The 16,572-nt window shown below is 37.7% G+C and overlaps 1 protein-coding gene across 1 annotated transcript; it reads right to left on the bottom strand.

The window, feature by feature from the left end:
* Positions 1-3,472: 3,472 nt before the first annotated feature.
* LOC134804594 (JNK-interacting protein 1) lies at positions 3,473-11,869 on the bottom strand. The gene is made up of 8 exons (XM_063777705.1): positions 11,597-11,869; positions 11,204-11,442; positions 6,122-6,376; positions 5,530-5,745; positions 4,738-4,855; positions 4,499-4,661; positions 4,037-4,218; positions 3,473-3,686 (listed from the first exon to the last, which is right to left on the bottom strand). The coding sequence occupies exons 1-8, from the start codon at positions 11,677-11,679 to the stop codon at positions 3,614-3,616; spliced, it is 1,329 nt and encodes a 442-aa protein (XP_063633775.1). The 5' UTR covers positions 11,680-11,869; the 3' UTR covers positions 3,473-3,613.
* Positions 11,870-16,572: the final 4,703 nt, after the last annotated feature.

Raw genomic sequence — 16,572 nt, 5'->3', positions numbered from 1 at the left:
TAGACAAATGTATGCAAATAACCTTTACTAAGAACCACAAAAACATTGTCAAGTCCGAGTATAGTATTGGAAATACCAAAATAAAGAAGGTAAATCAATGTAGTGACCTGGGCGTATTATATGACGATAAACTGCATTTTAATGTTCATGTTGATAATATTGTCTCCAAAGCTATGCGTATGTTAGGATTTGTATTACGTTTAACAAAACCTTTTAAGACTGCCTCGTCCTACCTAAAGCTCTATAAGGCACTTGTAAGGCCATATCTCGAGTACGCCTCCGTAATATGGAACCCCAAATATAACAAATATTCCAATGCTATTGAAATGGTGCAAAAGCGGTTCCTGAGGTCAATGCACCGTAGACTAACAGGTAAAAAAATGTCCTACATTGCTCTTCTTAAAAAATATAACCTTCCAACTCTTGAAGCTCGGCGTAAAATGGCTGACGCGACAACGCTATTTAATATTTGCTCGGGCTGTTATAAAAGTTCTGAACTTCTTGAGGAACTTCACTTTAGAGTCCCTACACGTAGCGCGCGCTCATTGCGATCCCTCGCCTCTTTTGCCGTCCCGTTGTCCTCGAGCCACGCTGGCGCTCGCGCACCTTTGCACCGTATTTGTGATGAGTACAATAAATTGTGGGTTTCAGTCGACATCTTTAATAATAGTAAACTGCAATTTAAGAAAAAAATACTGAAATTGGCAATGGATAGTTAATAAGAGATCTACCTTCTTACTTTAATGCATGAGTGAACATACGCATACTACATACTTATAGTACCTAGTTATTGTACAATAGTCGTGTTAGTCGTTACTGTTTTATTTTTATTTTTTACTGTGTCTCTTCCTCTCTTAGTAACCATCATTCTGTTTGATAAGCTTAGCGTCTATGTAGTGTTAGTAAATTAACAATTGTATTTAGTACCTTAAGAGTAGTTAAGTGTAGTATATTCCTGTTATATATGTTTTAGTGAGAGCTGTTAAGGAAATAAGTGAATGTCCTTAGTGTGTCTCTGTAAACTTATCTCCTGCTCACTTATTTCTGTTTGCTTTCCAAATAAATAAATAAAATAAAATACTCGTAAGGTATTAATCTTGCATCAAAGTCTTATATGTACATTGACTTTGGTCTGTCTAGATTTATCTACTAAGTACAAACGCTCGTCGGCTTTCCCGGCGACCTAGTCCTAATGATACTCCATCAGATAGGAAAGTAATCACACTTTATTCTACTTACTTCTATTATTACTTTTGATGCGCGTTACAAAGTCTTATATGTACATTGACTTGATTTTACAAAATAAAATAATAAACCGGCTAATCGCTGGATCCTTACAAACGAGAAACATTAAGTAACAGAACATTTATTGTACTCTTTCAGATTCAATGTTTAATTTATAATACTTGTCGTTTTATAATGATACTATGGAATACGCATTTTGGTAGACTCTTGTGATGTTTGTTGTCTAGCTAGGCGGTTTTTCGAAAAACAGTGTCCTTGCAGTAAGTGTACTTATACGTATTTCACTATAAACTAAGTAACTAATCAATTGCATAGGCTCATTTTTACAAGCAGGATAAATGACGTATACCTACACCTGTGACGACCATAAACAAGACAGTTGTTGCAAATATATTATAATAATAAAGTGTAACATAAACTAAACAAACGACGTTATTGGGCGTGTACCTACATTACAACTTTGTATTGTAGTGGTTATCATCCGTCTCCAGTTTGTAAGTAGGTATCAGTGGCGGCGCGTCCATAAAAGCCGATTCCCACCGGCTTGCCTGTTTTTGGACGTTTGAGCAGAGTTGTAAAGGAAATATGTAAGCCAAATAGCCCCGACTTGCCTATGGATATGTTTGACGCGCCGCCACTGGTAGGTATAATAATATAGTTACGTTCTATTGCTCAGCACATGCCTTGGGCTATACTATACCGCATGGTCCCCAAAATGACCTAAGCATGTATGTACGCTGGGTTTAGGACTTCACATACAAGAATGCAGATGTGAACAAATATCATATAGTGTATTAGAGAACGTACATATGTATGAAATCTAACGTAAAATTAGACCAATATATAGGTGCCTACATTATTAGCTTCCTTCACAGAAAACTAGTCGCTAAAATTACGCCACCTAATCAATCGGACGGGCAACACTTGTCACTCGCCGTCAACCAAAGTACTAAAATATAATTTTAAAAGTTAAAAAGGGGACATCTATAAGAAAATACCCAACGATCTTCGGTTCCAAGAGTTCCTGTATTCTTACTAAACCAGAATGTGCTGCCCTAACCAGTCCTATCAAATTACTACAAGAGCAGAATTGCATGATTCTTTAAAAATATTATATACACCTACATAATTTCACTGACCCAAATCTGTTTCCCTATTGTACCTATAGCTATTACGTCTTCTGGAAAGGCATTTCTCTATCCACTTGGTTTTATTTTGTTGTTACATTTTTCTTGCAATAATTACGTAAGGATTCACTTTAATGAATGAATTATTAAGATGATAATTTTTAATTACATGGCTGTTGTTGTTTGACCATCATCATTTGAATACAGTAAAGGGCCATAAAGTTTGCACATCGGAATTTCGGCTTCGTAGAGCGTTGTCTCTTTCATTCTCGTTGCCTCCAATATTCTCTTTCTAAATACCGATGTGCAAACTTTATGGCCCTTTACTGTACATAGTAGAGGCCGATTCGAATTTGCAAAGTGATATCAATTTAATCTTAATTTGATATCACTCACCCATATATCTTTAAAGCAAGAGCTCGTACTTACTTATTTATTGTATTGGTGCGAACGAGATTCGTTGCGAGTAATTACATAATACATCATTATCGTTTTTAAAGTTTGAACGCCGCTTAAAACAGTGAGTAAAGGTATGATAGAATTGGAAGATCTTTTCTAATATTGCAATCTTATGTAGATACAAGTATGTTTTGTTTAATATTACACTCAACTGAATGACATTTAAAATATTTGAAACATTTTTGGTAAGAGACACCGCGACACAGCGTTCGACAACGAGTTTAAAGATTACGTTGCTTTGTCACAAACAACTCGCTTATAGTGCTTACAGATTTTCTCCCTATTTCATTAAAATAGCATTAATATCACGATATCCAGCAGAAATTTCTGACTAGGACTATATCTTGCATATCTACCTTTGCTCAGTTTTTTCATAGACACATTCGAAGCAGGTCACATCACAGCACTTATAATCACACATAGGCAGCTTTAAATATAACTCGGGGAAAATACAGGAGAAAAAATGTTAGCACCATAATGTAACCAGCATCCATCCTGTTCACCATTCTGCAACGTTTTTTGTCAGACAGTGGCGTAGCTATTAGGCGTGGGTGAAGTAGGCCGTCACCCACGGCCTCGTTCCCCCCTTCGGGCAAAGTGATAGAAAACGGCCACCGCAGATGCGATTTCGCCCTCGGCTAGAGTAATTCACGCTACGCCACTGGACGTGGATTTTCTAATCTAGTAACTTACAGCTTGTCTCCAGTCCATCTTGGATGACCGTGACAAATGCAACGGATAAGCTTAAAATTACTGCAATGATGATTGCTATAACTATGGCTTCACTCTATGTAAATATCCTCGATTGGATATGCCGTTTCTATAAACTTTTGATAAAACCTCTGGAATGCTCGCCTGAAATCAGAATTATACATTTCATTGTAGTTTTGTTGTAATTAAATATGCACCAACCGCGAAATTGTAAAATAATTTTTGACTGTTTCATAGAAAACATGTGATCAATCGCAAATTATAAACTGGTATAAAACAGAAAAAAAAATCGCAAATTCGGGTTTGCTTCAGATTAAATCTGTTCAGTAAAATATATTACTTTTTATTACTATAAGTAATTTATTATATTGTGTTTATTAAGATAATAAAAAGGTTAATTTTATTCCATTAAGTTGGACCGTCATGCGTCAAAACTTTTTAACCAAATATATGACACAAATAAAAGCAGCTCATTGGAAAAGTAGTGTACTCACCCTACGGCCTCGGCGACTGGCCTGGTGGACTCTTGGCCCCTGAACACGTGACAGGCGAAGCGCTGCAGCGTGGGATGCTTGGTGATGAAGCCGAGGTACCGGTGGTCGCGCGGGTGGAACGCGCAGAACGACACATTCTTCAATGAGTAGAAGTAGTCGATGCATGGAGCGTTTCGACCTCTCTGTACACAGAAACCAAACAATTCAGTAGGTACACGATTTTCTTTATTTGGTATATTAGAAGATAACAATTTACCTATTATTGTTCATTTTGTTGGCTTGTAAGGAAAGTGCTCTATACATTAGCTCCAACATGCATGCTCTAAAATACAAAAACCCCAAGTGCGTACGCGTACAAGGCCTTACGCGTCAATCAATTTTAAACTAGCAATTTATATGATGATAAAAACTTTCATATAACGGACCACCTCTAAAAACAACGATAACTTGTCCCAAGCTTACCTCTGGTTTTGATCGGTCAACCATTCGTAGGCCCTGGTCAGAAACTTCTAGAATGCACGGCTGCGCTCTCGGTTCGCCGCTGCATTCTCCCACAATTTTTTTAACAGCTTGACAGACGACCCCTGTCCCTTTATGAGCTAGCGTCTCCACTGATCCCATGTACCTGGAGAATATTTAAATGTAAGTAAAACAAAACTTTAAGTAAAGTATCATTTATTTTATATATAAAAAAAACATACCCTAATAAATATCGTTCTCTTTTTACTTTGGCATTTGCTGGATCAAAGTCATTGTAGTCCATATCTACTGCGTAGGCGGATGGGAATATTCCTTGCTGCCCTGTCCTCAAATTTACTCCTGTATGAATAGTGGAGAATCATATTAGGATTACAATCGGGCAATTTCCAAGGGTAAAATTAGATATTTTATCGCATTTTTAGGATATAAATAAACAAATGCTGTACGTGGTCTTAGCAACACTCAGAAAGTCAGAACCTTTAATAAGATATAAGTACATGATCTTAAAAGTTTGTTTAAGGTTCAACAACAGTTATTACATTGAAAATGATTGAAAATTACGTATATTTTTTTTAAAAGCTGAATGTACCTATAACTAAATCACTAGTAAACACCACATGCAAGTAATGTAAAAAAGTAAAATCAACAACAAAGACAGTACATTTGAACACCTTATTAAGTTATTAATTAATTATTGTAGAATAAGGTGCAAAGCGCAACCTTAATGTCGACTGGTTAAATCTATAACTAAAAGTAGGATTTAAACTAATAAGTACCTATTATAATTATGATTATCAACCTTAAGAGACCAGATTTAGATTTGTTTTGTTGTTTATTGTTTAAAAATGAAGCGTATTTTTTTGGATGGGCCAAATTGTTCCCCTATTGATCCCATTTTAAGCAGATTTGGCTTTAATAATTAAAATCGTAACTATTTAAATTTCTCCAATATTAGGTACCGTTACGGCCTGACGAATAGTCGGGGCAATATAAAAGAGTTAATAAATGTTTACCTTCACACCATAAATCCTCAGCTTCTTTCTGGACATAAATGGGGTCACCTATCTCCACTTCTATTTCATCGTGATGTCGCGGGTTGAACTTATGTAGGCCTCTATGTGTAGCCTCTAGCATTTCCAGTTGACTGTGGGGCACCGTGGTCATGTTACCGGCAAAATTGATACCGCTAATGCTACAGCTGGATGATGGTGAAACCGAAATGTTCGTTTCTGTACACATAAAAACAGCATTGTTAATATACACCGGGATAACGCTAGGTAGAAGAAGAAGTTAGCATCAACAGTATCAGACGATGCGCCAAAGTATATACCATTCTCTGATAGCTTAACGAAAACAGATAATTATGTGTCTATTTATACAGAACAATGCTTCATATAGGTACTTTTGAACGCGAACTATCGAGATATAAGTATCTCATCTTTATTTGAAAAAAATATCGAGGATGGCACCGGGATTGGGATACTTTCGGCGCATTGTTTATATTGATGGTGACTGTACCTAGTATATGTTTAAGTTTGATATCAAAACTAAGTAAAATACATTATTATTAGGAATTGATAAATCTAAATGAATTATATTACTAACCATTCTGTTGTAGCGGTGTCGGGGATAAACTTTTGGGGCCAGTGTCTATAGGTGAATGTGCTGTGCTGTGGCCGCTGTCGACATCGCCCAGGCTCTGCAGCCGCTCCGAGTCCGGGCTCGAGTCCTCGTCGAGCAGGTATCCGCATTTGAGCACCAAAAGTGGGCGGCCCTGGCATCCTGGTCGGATAAGGGGACCAGCCAGGGCTCCGAGCTCGTCGGCAAGCGATGCCGGTTGGCCACATGTCAATATGGTTGCTGAAAAATTATTGTAATAGTCAGTTACGAGTAAATCGGGAAGCTATAGATACGAAACCTGGGTTTAAAAGCAAGCAATACCTTGCAAACGTAAACGGAATAATAAATTCCTTCTTAGTAAGGTTCGTTTTGTGCAAAGAAAAAGATAATTGTCGTCTCATCGTAGTCAAGAATGCAGTCTGTTCAGGGATTGTATGAATATTGATTAGACCATCTGAAGGAATGACGATTCATAAATCTCAAGGATCTACTATGGAGAAAGTTCTTAGTTGTTCATTTAAGTGGAAATGTAAAGCGAACAATGCTTAAAGGGGCCCACTGATTAACAGTCCACCGGACGGTATCGGCCTGTCAGTTGTTCGGAACTGTCAACATTTTGTTCTAACTGACAGACCGATACCGTCCGGCGGACTGTTAATCAGTGGGCCTCTTTACTTAGCTTGCTCCAGAGCTACATCAGCTAGTGGTCTTTATTTGGTTACATTAGATTAGTTGTAGTTTTAGTTTTAATCTTTCCCTTTTTTCAGTTTTATGTTGTTTGGTAACCTTACAAGGTTATTTGAAATAAATTTACTAACTGAGACTAATAGAAAATAAATCAAAAGTCCAGGGGGGCATTTTTGAAATTCGACCGCTCGATTTCGTGTATTTCGTTCAATAGTTTCTCCACTACTAGGCATTTAAATTCTACTAATAGAATGAAAACGAGTGTTCAATACCACTCGATTCCTAATTTCTATCGCTCGTATTTCAAAAATTCGCATTTCGCCGTTTTCCACCGATTTACAAGTGACGAAATCGAGCGATCGAAACTCAAAAATCGCCCCCCAGTTCGAGTTTTTGCAGTCACCGGGAGACGAATATCAAATAATTTTTCATAAGTTTTTATTTATAAGTTTATAAGTTTTAGTTTTAATCTTTCCCCTTTTTATAGTTTTATGTAGTTTTGTTAAGGTTTTATTTTATTTCAAATAAATTTTTTAACGGAGACTAAAAGAAAACAAATTAAAACCTTCGAGTTTATGCAGTCACCAGTACGGTTACCATCAGTTTGTCACTGACATAAACGCCGTCGAGAACGTAATTTACTTTCTATACATCCCGTTTGCACTAATATGCGAGTGCGAGCGAGATGTATAGAAAGTAAATTACGTTCTCGACGGCGTTTATATCAGTGACAAACTGATGGTAACCGTACAGGAGACGATATTCAAATAATTTTTCATAATGTATTATCAATATTATCATTACGAAAACACTTACTGGATATAAAAACCGGCCAAGTGCGAGTCGGACTCGCAAACGAAGGGTTCCGTACCATTATCTATATAAACGGTCACCCATCCAAGTACTGACCCCGCCCGACGTTGCTTAACTTCGGTCAAAAATCACGTTTGTTGTATGGGAGCCCCACTTAAATCTTTATTTTATTCTGTTTTTAGTATTTGTTGTTATAGCGGCAACAGAAATACATCATCTGTGAAAATTTCAACTGTCTAGCTATCACGGTTCGTGAGATACAGCCTGGTGACAGACGGACGGACGGACGGACAGCGGAGTCTTAGTAATAGGGTCCCGTTTTACCCTTTGGGTACGGAACCCTAAAAAGCAGACTGTAGGTATAATTAATTCATCCCACATCGCGTTATATGTAGAAACATGGGATTCCTGAAGCGACAGTTTTGTGCTGGAAGGTTTTTGAGCAAGAGAGTGCAGGCGGCTTAGCACGGTCGCGTTTTTAGCCCTTGTCACCATGCCTGTCACGTTCTAACAAGTATGTACGAGGGGTGTTCAAAATATTCTCGGTATGAGAATGAAAACAAACAAGTACGAAAAGTTTGATATTTTTATTTTTCAATATACTCCCCCCCTATGTTAATCCCCTTAAAAGATCGATCAATTATTTTTTTTAATCCCTCATAAAAATATTTTTTATCTTTGGTGTAAAAATGCTCCTCCACTGCAGCCTTCAATGCTTCATCGTCAGAAAAAAAAATCCACGCAGATCCTTTTTAAGATTGGGGAACAAAAAGAAGTCGCTGGGGGCTAAGTCCGGACTATACGGTGGGTGAGTAACAGTTTCAAACCCACATTCAACAATAGCTGCCTTGGCAATATGAGCAGTATGGACGGGGGCGTTGTCACACAGAAGCAGAACACCTTTGGTTAACTTTCCTCGCCTCTTTTCTTTGATTGCATCCTTTAATTGACGTAGAATGTTAGCGTAGTACTGTCGTGTGATATTTACACCTTTTTCTTTATAATCGATTAGTAATATTCCTTTACAATCCCAAAATATCGTGGCCATGACCTTGCCAGCTGAAGGGACGACCTTGAACTTTTTGGGATGAGCTGAACCCTTAATGTGCCACTGCATGGACTCTTGTTTACTCTCTGGGTCATAATGATGAACCCAGGTTTCATCTCCAGTAACTATTCTTTGCAGCACCTCATTAGGATTTTCACCGCACAGGTCAATAACATCGGAACAACACGCTACACGCATGTCTTTTTGAAGCCGAGTCAGCATTCGCGGAACCCATCTTGCACTTACTTTTGACATATTAAGATGGTCATGGATAATATCATGTACGATACCAATAGAAAGATTGGTTACTTGAGCTATAGATTTTACCTTCACTCGACCATCTTCCAATATAAGTTTTTCCACTTTATCAATATTTTCTTGTGAAGTAGCTACTACAGGCCGACCAGGTCTAGGGTCATCTTCAATACTCTCCCTTCCACGTTTAAATTCGCTTGACCACTTTTGAATGGTAGATAAAGAAGGAGCAGACTCACGGTAAACACAATCCATTTCCTCTTTTATGGTTTTTTGATTTTTACCCTGTTTTGTCGAGAATCTTATGACGCATTGATGTTCTAATTTAGTTAACATGGTCAATTCGCACATGATGTTCATGTTTGTTCAGCAATTGCAGAAAAACAAAAGAACATCTCGGTTCCAATTATATTTTTTTTTAATGTCAATGAATAAACCTTAGCGGCCAGTAACGAAAGAAATTTAAGAAGAGGTTGTAAGATATCAATACCGAGAATATTTTGAACGCCCCTCGTAAGTGCGAAAGAGACGCGCATAGTGATAGTCGATAAAAATGGAACCGTGCTGAGCCCGCAGAAATAGACGGTCCTAATGTGTCGATTTCACATCCAGGGTGGGGTTCTACCGTTTATATAAATAATAATTACGTCAATGAACTAGATAATAGCTCTACGAATGTTTTTTTTGTATGTACCTAGTCCAGGGCGTGGGCATTGCGAATGCCTCACATTCAAATTATTGAGTGTTCAATTATTATGCATATACATATCTCCAAAATTTCACCCTAAAATTGCCGTAGAATGCATTAGAAAAGCTGAGATCAAAGTACAGGAAAAGACAACTACAGCGGGAGATATTAATAATAACTATAGAGTCAAATCAAAAGATGAAATATCAGACTACCTTTTATCGCTTGGTTTCAGCCCACATACTCGTATTCAAAATATACCTACTACAAGGCAGAATACCACTATAGATAATATATTTAGTAATTTCCCACTACAATCCGGCTTACATACATACTTTTTTCAGTTACCATAACCAGATTTGGTTTCGATTAAAAAATAAACTTTGTAAGTTAGGTTCCTTCGACGTACGGAACCCTCTCCGAGTGAGTGTAACTAGTACTTGTCTGGTTTTTTTTTAAGTTTATGATTCGTAATTCAAATGTCTACGAGAGGCCAGTAGTGCAAAAGTAGTGGCTCTCAAAATTTCCGCAATATGTGGAAGCTTTCATGGGAAAATCCCATGTTAATGTTCTTAACTGTTGACGATTGTTTCGTTTGACATTTACTTAACGGCCTGTTTCAACAGTATATTAAAGTTCGAATCAGGCCTTCACTCATTGGCGTCTATTTCATGTCGTAGAAATATAAACTAAGACGTGCTAAATTTAATACCTAGTACCATGCCAGTGCAATAACTATGGAAACGAAAATTAAAATAAAACTCAAAGTTAGTTAAAAAAACTTTACTAGCAAAGGAGATCCTCGATTTTCTTAAGCGATTGGGCCCCGTCGTAAAATTGAACGTAATATGTAGGTAAGTATAGGAAATTAATCGTTAAGGGGCCCACAGATCACCAGTTCCGGCCCATATCAGCCCAGCCGGACGATATCAGCCTGTCAGTTGCTCGGAGCTGTCAAATTTTGCGTTTAAGTGACAGGCCGATATTGTTCGGCGGACTGGGGGCCGATTTTTGAATTTCGACCGCCCGGTTTCGTGTATTTCGCTCAATTTTATCTGCACTACTAGGCATTTAAATTCTACTAATATAATTGAAAACGAGTGGTCAATACAATTTTTTTATCGTTGTATTTAATAAATTAGCATTTCGACGTTTTTCACCGATTTTCCAGTGGCGAAATCGAGCGATCGAAATTCAAAAATCGCCCCCCTGGTGATCAGTGGGCCCCTTTATAATTGTTAAATTATGATGGTGAAAACCGAATCACGAAATAATTTTGACGAACGAAATAATTTGAACGAATTTTGAGAAAGCCTAAGTGGTGGCTGTTGTTACTAACCACGGGTATCCATTGCACTTTTTGGGCTGCGTCCAGATTTTGGACAGTCGCAATAGCACTAAAGGTTGAGGATGGGTGGACTCAATTGCATTCGCCAAAGCGCAGGTGCAGAATCTATTAATAGGGAACGATGCAAGCGCCCGCGTAAAATTATCGAACCGGCTATCAACTTTGGACTTGAACCAACGAAAACAATAACAGGAAACTCATGCATGGATTGCTAAAATTACAACTTACATTTTCTGTTTTTTGGTATTTCGGGGAGTTTTCGCCTGCGCCGTTCGCCGTTGACGAAGGTCTGGTGACGTGGACTGCGCTGCGCCTCGGGGGGCTCCGGCGGGGGTCCCGGGGATGCCGTCCCGGGAGGGAGCGCTGACATGGAGTCATTGTCGGCTACGCAGCCTCGGTCGTCCTCCGGCGTCCCATCACTTTTCGATGACGGGGACTCGTCTTCCAAACCCACATTTGGCACTAAACTGTAACACCACATTCCAACTTTAGTAGATCTCGTTAGGGTGACTCACTGCGTCGCGCATAACGTCTTCATCTCCACTCTCGCGAATATTAGTTGCGGTTGCCACAAAACTCGGTATACTCGGGCTTAACATAGAAATAAAAAAGAGCGCTTACGAATAAAACGGCGTTGGAGCCTTTGTATGTTGTGGTATTCTGTCGAAAACTCTCCGAAATTCTTCAAACTCGCTGTCGGCCATGTCGCTTTTGCACCTGATAGTTGGGTATAGAGCGCGGGGTTGCGCGCGTCGAGCGCTCGGGGTGGTATCGACCGGCGCAGGGTGCGCACCGCGCGGCGCGCGCACGTGTCCTGCAGGCGCCCACAGCACTTCGCAGTAATGCGTTGTGCGATGAAATGCATCAGCGATGATTTCCGCAGTGAATTTCTACATTTATAAATACCTCCATAAATCCATAAAACCAACTTTTTTTTTCAGATAACTGTACCTTATTTAATTAAGTGTGTACCTAGGACATGCACACATGACCCAGGAAATCATATTGTAAAGGAGATCAGGCTCACAGCTGACTACATGACATGCAGTATACATTGTATACTGTATGCATCAAAACTGTCGGCTTTATACGGAATAACCAACCTTTTTTAAGTTTTCAATAAATATCGCAATTTGAATTGGAATAAAAAACGGTAACATACTTTTTCAAAATAAATAAAGACAATGTTTTACGAGTTAGTTGAAAAGATGGTATGTAAGTAGAAAATGGTTGTGGTGAGGTGAAGGAAATTTGGCCATTGAAAAACCATGGACAAAAAATACATATAGAAAGTACGAAGGTAGAAGTAGTTAAGATTTATTCCCGATTCGTCGAATTCTTGTTTTGCCGGATTCCTGTTTCAATGGTTTTTTTTTCAGTTACAAGAAATCAAGCAAATATTTACACTTCTATGAGATAAATAAAAGGTGGATCACAAAATGCATCTAATATCACGTTTCACTCAGTCAATTACCTACATAAGAATTACTTGTTTTTTTAAGGCCCCGTGGGTGCACAGGTTCTTCTCTCACTCTAATACGTAAGTGTTATCGAGACGCCTGTGCGTGTGCGTGCCAGGGATCACGGATATCGTGTTTTTAATTCTTATTTTTAGTAAGTTTTAACAACAAAATGTAATCGTTGAGATAATTAAAAATAAAATTGCACAATTTTAGAAGCAATTATCATATTTAGCTTTTGTGCAAAAATTGTTACATACCATGCAACCGTATCTAAAAATGCGCTACGATTTTTCAAAAGCTCTGCTGGGTGAACCTACTGCACCTTGTTTTTTATTCATTGCATACCTACCAAATTTAGACTGTTTACCTAGGTACCTATTACACAGAAAACCGCCTGGGTTGGTCTGTGACCTATTACGATTCTTAAGATACTTCCGCTGACAGAAGAAACGAAAACGCTCAGTAATTGGGTTCCCTCCACGTACAGGGCCTTAAAAAGTAATGCGACCACGACTGGGTCCACGCCAATACGCATCAGGAATGTGCAATAAAAACACCAGTTTTTCCATTTCAGATTTTTCCGGCCCTTAACTAAGTTTCATCCTGGGACGCTTTATATTTGTCTCTTAGTGCATTATGCTACAAAAGTAGTACGTTATTTGCAGAGCTGGGAGCCCTCATCCTCGACGCGGCGCGCACCGCACGCACGAGAGCAAAACACACAGCGCCAGATGGGGATTACTAATAAAACATCAGGAGAGGAGAATAACCGCAGATGGCACTGCCTATCACCTGCTTATATTTACTAGGTCAAGTGCAAAAACTCTTCGTTTGACCGAAATATCATTAAAATGTTGAATCAATCAAAATCGTTCCCTTTTTATTAATAACAGTATTGATAAAAATAACGTGTTGTAGATTAATAATATTCATAATTCTTAGTCGGTTTGTATCGAATAGACAATCATAATCATCCAGCTAGTTTGGTGGAAATAAAATAATATATTAAGGGTTACAATAATGTACAAGTTAAAAAAAGAATATTAAATATTTTGGGTTTTTAGATTTTCCGATTAAAAGAAATGGCAGCTTTTCCGACCCTGTCATATTAGCACACAGTATTACCGTAACGCGTTCCTTGCTTAGTTTGCCACCATTCTCCTTTCAATGTGAATATTTTGTCAGGAAGACATTTGTAAAATAATCCTGCCTCGTCTCCATTAAAAATGTCATCTGGAGAATAATTACGCAACAAAGATGGAAGGTCCTAGATCCAAAAACATGGTACTGCATTCCTCCAGAACATGGGGAGTAATTCATACTGGCCATATGGTTTATTGTTTTATTATTTTTATATATTGTCTTTGATTCGAGTTATATTTGAAATCTAGAACTCTGTATTCGGAAAATGGTTTCGACAAATAAAACTACTACAAAATATCAAGTATGTATTTTAATAAAATAAAACATGGTGTCAGAAGATGAGAAATCTGAGGATGAAGATGAAGAACGCCACGCTCAAGAAATCTCCATTATTGGGCCGTTGAAAATTGATAGCAAAGTTCCAAAAAGATGGAGGATCTGGAAACATAATTTGAAATTTATACTGAAGCCAATAATTCGGACGACTTCCCGGAAACCAGAAAGTTGGCTATGTTTTTTAATTTGCTTGGGGATCAAGGTCTAACAATTTTTGATTCTCTCTCCGTCGACAGAAAGACCGCAACTCTGAAACAAGTCATTGAGAAATTCGACGCCAAATTCAACCTTCTCAAACTCAAAAGTCTATCAGTTGAAAGGTTTAGAGGTAATCATAATCGTTTATTGCATCCATGGTATTACAAGCTGTTCTTATATTTTAGTCAGTACATACATGGACCCTACTAGGGCGTAGCAAAATTTTAAAACCATAACTAATCTAAAACTAAGTTGCACACAAACATAACATAAATATAGAATATAACATAATATTTCGAACAATACACATAAAAATTATAACAATCAAGCACCGTCTTAAACTAGTACATAATTGAGCTAACTCTCCATGAACTCTTGTAGAGTATAAGGACATTCAATTATTAGGTAGGATTTTAGTTTATTTACGAAGGTTGGGTAGTTGGTTATGTTCTTTATATTCGGAGGTATACGGTTATATATTTTAATTGACATTGAGTACGGGCCCTTGTTAAACATTTTCAGATTGGCGGGGATTGCTTGGACTAGTTTGTTACGATGGCGTAGATTATGGATTGGCGGGTTGGGATTTTCGGGATTGTCAAATAATTGTTTATGTTTTCGCACAAACTTGCAGGTCTTCAGTGTGTATAGCGATGTGAGGGTGAGTATATTCAATTTTGAGAAGTATGGTCTGCAACTTACGTCATTTCTTATGTTACAAATAACTCTTATACATCTTTTTTGCAGGAGAAATAAATTGTTTATATTTACACTACTGCCCCACAAAATTATTCCATACTCGAGCCAAGATTGGGCAAAAGCATGATATGCGCAGGTAGCGGTCTTTACGTTTGTATTCATAAGTATTTGCCTAAGGGCATAGGCAAATCTCGACAAGTTATTAGATTTTTTTTCAATATGGGCTTTCCAATTTAAATTTTCATCAATATTAAATCCGAGGAGGGAGCAAGTGTTTGTAAGTTGTAGTTTGTCATTTCGGTAGGTATAATTAATTTTTAAGGCTAATCTCTGATGTGGTCTGAATTGAATTAAGTTAGTTTTTTGTAGGTTTATGTTAAGATTGTGATCTTGAAGCCAAGGTAGAATTGTGTTAAATATAGTGTCTAAGTTGGTTGTAGCTTCATTTGTGTTTGTGCTAGGAAATATTATAGAAATGGCGTCCGCGTAAAGTAGAGATTTAATGTTAATACAGTCTAGTATTTTTGGCAAGTCATTAACATAACTTAGAAATAAATTGCAACCTAACACGCTTCACTGAGGAATTGAGCATGTCACGTTTATTGTGGATGATCGGACTTTGGATAAAGTTTTTGTGTCGTCATCGTAGACTTCAACTTCTAATATTTGTTGGCGGTTATTAAGGTAAACCAATCGTTCGCTGTACCACGAACGCCCACGCCATACAGTTTGTTTATAAGAATATCGTGCCGGACTCGATCATATGCCTTGCTCATGTCCAGGAGCAGTCCAAAGGCAAATATCTTGTCATCTATTAGTTTTAAAGCTTCTTGAATAAATGTGTATACTGTCAGTGTTGTGGATGGGATGTAGTATGGGACAGGGATCCAAATTAAACAGCTGATGGCGTATGACTGATTTATTCCATCTCATGCATATCTCCAAGTACCCACTTTATATTTATAAGCATACCCACTACATCTCCCTTCTTTTACAATGCCTAAACTAAGGTCTTTGAACTTGACTGTTAACCTATCATGCCATTTAATAATAGAACAAATCTAATACAATATATTGGTACACATAAGTAACAAAAGTATACATATATTACATGCCTCCTATCTTTCCCCTTATTATTAATATTTATTTACTTATTATGCTACTTATCTATTCGTACTACCTTATACATGAATAACAGTGCATCCATCTTTCGAAATTAAACAAATTATAAAAGTGGTATATAATTAAGAAGAAATCATGTTATACTCTAACAGTTATATTAGAGAAACAATTAAATGATCATAATTTTAATAATAGTAACTCAACCATTTAACTATACATCAAGTTACGTGTAATATTATTTTTCGAATATTAAATATTACATTTTAAGGAACAATGGAATTTAGACTGTGCGTCTCTAACTTAAAGTTCGAAATTGCTTAACATACACCTCACGTTTGTAAAGAATACAATGTTTTAGTGACATTAAGGAAAATTAATTAATTAATACCGTTGAGGCGGTTGTACAACTCTGCCACTTCGAGTTACATAATACCCATTAGACGAAGTCGATGGTTGCGGGTCGGGCCTGGTGGTCGCGGCACCGGTTGCCGGTCCCTGAAACTGGTCCCAGTCCAAATAACCCCGCGTATGGCCAGTGTTAGGTTGACTACGATTAGCTAACTCGCTGGTTGTGTCTGGGACTTTCAATATATGCTGACGGTTCCTTCTGTAAACTCCTCCATCGTTAGTTCGTAG

Source organism: Cydia splendana, chromosome Z (genome assembly GCF_910591565.1).
Source record: "Cydia splendana chromosome Z, ilCydSple1.2, whole genome shotgun sequence".
Taxonomy (NCBI): Eukaryota; Metazoa; Arthropoda; class Insecta; order Lepidoptera; family Tortricidae; genus Cydia; species Cydia splendana.
The sequence above is the reverse complement of the archived record's forward strand: the minus strand, read 5'-3'. Positions and strand labels throughout refer to the sequence as shown.

What these genes read in the sequence shown, in the direction of transcription:
- LOC134804594 (XM_063777705.1), bottom strand. Translation starts at nt 11,679, where the DNA reads ATGGCCGACAGCGAGTTTGAAGAATTTCGGAGAGTTTTCGACAGAATA. An exon ending in GCTCCAACGCCGTTTTATTC is followed by an intron (nt 11,443 to 11,596) that starts GTAAGCGCTCTT and finishes GTGGTGTTACAG; the next exon opens with TTTAGTGCCAAATGTGGGTT. An exon ending in CCAGTCGCCGAGGCCGTAGG is followed by an intron (nt 3,687 to 4,036) that starts GTGAGTACACTA and finishes TTCTGATTTCAG; the next exon opens with GCGAGCATTCCAGAGGTTTT.